This window comes from Piliocolobus tephrosceles, chromosome 8, assembly GCF_002776525.5.
Source record: "Piliocolobus tephrosceles isolate RC106 chromosome 8, ASM277652v3, whole genome shotgun sequence".
NCBI lineage: Eukaryota > Metazoa > Chordata > Mammalia > Primates > Cercopithecidae > Piliocolobus > Piliocolobus tephrosceles.
The window spans coordinates 21830149-21834534 of record NC_045441.1 but is presented as its reverse complement, the minus strand read 5'-3'; the positions used below and the strand labels follow the sequence as shown (position 1 = coordinate 21834534).

Here is a 4386-nt window from a genome sequence, read left to right as displayed (position 1 = left end):
AAAGAAAAAAAGAAAAGAGGAGAGAAGAAAAAAGAAAAAAAAAGAAAACAGAGTCTCAAAGAAAAGAAAGAAAGAAAGAAAGAAAGAAAAAAAGAAAGAGAAAAGAAAGAAAGAAAAGACAAGAAAGAGGTAGGGAGGGAGGGAGGGAGAGAGGAAGGAAAGACAGCAGTTATATGATCGGATCTGCTTGTCAGAAAGACAATTTCATGGGGTGAAAAATAACCTGGAGCAGGGCAAGACCATGAATCGGAAACTTCACATAATGCACCCAAGCGGTGATGCAGGCGCGAGCTATGCCGTGGGGCGGCATGGAGATAAAAGCTCTCAACCAGCATCTACCCAAGAGAGGAGGATGGTGGGAGCATGCGACTGTCACCCGCCAGGCTCACTCCCACGCCATTCTGGTTGCCCTTACGTGGAGTCCAGCAGGGTCCCATCCAGAAGCGAGGCATTGTAGTGATATTTGAGGTAATCTCCCTTCTTACTCAGCACTGAGCAGTCGGGGGGTTTGTAGTGGGAGGTGATGCTGATGGAGTCCGAAGGGTTGTGGAAATCGATCACATGGATGTCAAACACCAGCACAGCTGAGCCAGGGATATTCCCTAAAAGACAGACATGGGGAATTAATGAATGACCCCTGCAGGCTGCAGCACACGGGCCTCCCCAGTATCACCAGGTATGTCCTAAAGGCCCTCCAAGTGAAGAAAATGGGCACCCAGATACGAAACCCTAGGAGGACTCCAAGACTGATGCTGAAAGGGCCATTAGATGTAACCTCATCCTCATTTTACAGGTCGATAAATGGAGGCACAGATTTGCCCTGGGTCCCACAGCCCATAATGAGCACAGTTTGGACTAAAATTCAAGACTATGGACTATTGCCCCACGGCATTGTTCAGCCTGAAAGACAAGTGGCTAAGTTGATCACAAATGAGGAAACTCAAGCCCAGCCAAATTAACACTTGCCCCTCGCCCACTGGAAGTAAGAAGTGGGGTGAGGAAATCAGCCGCAGAGTGAAATCACTCCAATGTCCGACCACTGCTCAAGAAAAGCATAACATAAACTTCGTAAGGAAAAAGACACCTCTCCCTCATGATCGTACACCTAACAGTCACAGGTGCTTTTAGAATACATCCTATTTGTTCTATACTAAATTATTAACTAACTTTTCCATAATTTCCACTTTTGAAGACAGTAGCACACATCTGAATAATGTTTTACAGTTTGCCAAAGTATTTTTCACCTACATTTTCCCTTTAAGTCCCTGCAGCAACCTTACGGGGTAGGCATGGCCATAACACCAGGAATGTAACAACAGCTTTCCAGGAGCATGGGGGACACTTAAACATATGCATCAGTTGTAATACGCCCCCCAGCCCAAATCATTTCAGAGAAGTTTAAATGTAAAATATTTTTAAATCATGTTACCTAGAGTGAAGGACATATTTTATTATCATCAGCATTTTACATATAAGAAAACCAACTCAGGTTAGGTATGGTGGTGGCTCATGCCTGTAATCTCAACTCTGGGAGGCCGAGGTGGGAGGATCACTTGAGGCCAGCAGTTCGAGACCAGCCTGGGCAACACAGCCAAATGTCTCTACAAAAAAATTAGCTGGGCGTGGTAGTGAGCACTTGTAGTCCCAGATACTCGGGAGACTGAGGCAGCAGAATTGCTTGAGGCCAGGAGGTCAAGGCTACAGTGAGCTAGGATTGCACCACTGTACTCTAGCCTGGGCAACAGAGTGAGACTGTGTCCTCAAAAAAGAAAGAAAGAAAGGAAAGAAAAACTCAGACATATTACTTATTCAAGAGAATAACACAGCTAATGACAAAATTCAGATAGAGATATACAAACACCAACAGCCCCTCCTCACCTCCCATCCCCACACGTACTTTTCTGTGTCTGTTTCTTGATTGGTCTCTCTCCTATCTCTCTCTCTAACAGAAACACACTCACACTCATATTTAATAGGCGTTTATTGAGTACCAGGCACTCTTCTAAATTAAACATGTATTGTTTAATTCTCATTAAAATCCTGAGAAAACTGAGGTACAAATTTTGGGGCTGGCCAAAGGTAAAGGTAATAATTTGAGAAGCGTGTGCTATATAGCAGAACACAGGTGCCTGCTACTCACTCATAACAGGGGCTGCTGGTGTGGGTGGAGTGGGGTGCAGGCTCCTTCCCACGGGAACCAGGAAATACAGACTGCCATTGGCCAGAAGGCTGCTCAGAGCCAGGGCCACGGACGGCTCTGTGTGGGAAGCTAACATACGTGGACAGGGTAGGTGTCTGCAGAGGCAGATCTATGGTTTCTCAACCTTGGCAACCCATTAAAATCACCTGGGAATGAACCCAAAAACATTATGCTAAGTGAAAGAAGCCAGACACAAAAGGCTGGCTTCTTTGCCAGCACTGGGGGAGGGGGTGGATGGGAAGAGGGTATGGAGAGTGACCGCTAATGGTTATGGGTTAGTTTTTGGAGTGACGAAAATGTGCTGGAATTAGGTAGAGGTAATAGCTGTTACCTGGTTAATATACTAAAAACAACTAAATTGTAAACTTTAACATGATTACTTTTATAGTATGTGAATTATATTTCAATAAAACATCAAATAAAAATATCTCTCTTGGATATATACACAAAGGAATTGAAACTAGAGATGCAGATATTTGTACACTCATAGTCACAGAAGCATTAAGCATTATTCACAATAGACAAAAAGTAGAAACAGCCCAAGTGTTCACCACCAGAGGAACTGATCAACAAAATGTAGCATATACATCCAATGGAATATTCATTCAGCAATAAAAAGGAATGAAATTTATTAGCCAGAAAACAGGAATTAATTTTTTTTTTTTTTTCTTTTTTTTTTTTTTTTGAGATGGAGTCTTGCTCTGTCATCCAGGCTGAAGAGCAGTGGCGTGATCTCAGCTCACTGCAACCTCTGTCCCCCGGGGTTCAAGCAATTCCCCTGCCTCAGCTGATATTACAGACGTACCACCACACCTGGCTAATTTTTGTGTTTTTAGTAGAGACAGGGTTTGACCATGTTGGCCAGGCTGATCTTGAACTCCTGACCTCAGGTGATCCACCTGCTTCAGCCTCCCAAAGTGCTGGGATTACAGGCATGAGCCACTGCGCCCAGCTTGAAATTTTGATAAATGCTAAAATATAAATAGACCTTGAAAACAGTATGCTAAGTAAAATAAGACAGACACAGAAAGAGAAATATTATATGATTCCACTTAAATGAGGCACTTAGAATAGGCAAATTGGTAGAGACAGAAAGAAAGGTGGTTGTCAGAGGTTGGGGGGAGGGAGGAATCGGGAGTTATTGTGTAATGGGTTTATGTTGGGGATGATAAAAGAGTTTTGAGTGTAGATGGTAGTAATGGTTACACAACATTGTGAATATATTTGAGGCCACTAAACTGTACACTTAAAATGGTAAAGATGTTAAGTATATTTTACCACAGATTTTAAAAACTTCTAACACTGAGCTAAGCAGTCACCAAATTTTGTCAATTCAAATATAATCTCCCCTCCAAGATGCATTCGGGTGCAGGGCCTTCTCCTTTTGCAGGGCAAAAAGGAATGCATCTGGAACCACCCACACCCCTGGGATCTGATGTCAGCAGTCAAATGAACTCAAGTCTCTCAGGCCCCGTGGATTCCAGGCACAAGAATTCCAACCAGTGTAGAGGTCGATACACACCCAATCAAGGAACCATGTAGCTTCAGGTGGGTATGTCAGCTGCTAGGAAGTAAACGTGAGTCAGTCTACCAGGTGCCTGATAACCTCTGAGGCACACACATTATTGAGGGTGTCAACAAGGAAACACTCTCTGTGTGCGTAGGAAGTTTTGTTTGTGTTTCTCTCTGCAGAATCCCTAATACCGTGAGCAGGGCCTGGTCATGAAGAAACTCAATAAATCTTTGATGGATGGATAGGTGGAGTTTCTTGGCCTGCAAAAACGAAGATCAGAACTTTGAACCATAGACCCCACCTACCCCAGGCAGCACCAAGGCCTCGAACCTCTATCCCTCTATCTTGGTCTGACTTCCACAAAGCTATTTGCAGATTAAGTATAGAAATGAGCGCTGACCAGCAAAAAGGCAGTAATAGTCCAACGTGGCCCCAACACCAGCCTCCTCTCTGTATAAACCCTTAACCAGTGCAGAAGTCATCATTCTGTTCTCACCATGAGGATGTCTCCCTCAGAAGAGACACAGATGACAAAAACTTAAAGCAGCCAACAGCCCACCCAAGAAACTCTGTAGCTCCCTCTGTGGGGGGTGGGTTTCCTCTGTGGGGGGTGGGTTTCCTCTGCGGGGGGTGGGTTTCCTCTGCGGAGTCAGTTTCCTCTGAGGGGGTGGGT

At 44.3% G+C, this 4386-nt stretch overlaps 1 protein-coding gene across 2 annotated transcripts in view; it reads right to left on the bottom strand.

The window, feature by feature from the left end:
- FKBP9 (FKBP prolyl isomerase 9) overlaps positions 1 to 4386 on the bottom strand; it is a 53423-nt gene that overhangs the window by 12107 nt on the left and 36930 nt on the right. For both annotated transcript variants that reach the window (XM_023188400.1, XM_023188399.2), the window contains one exon: positions 416 to 602. In XM_023188400.1, coding sequence (XP_023044168.1) covers positions 416 to 602 — 187 coding nt within the window. The remainder of the gene's footprint in view (positions 1 to 415; positions 603 to 4386) is intronic.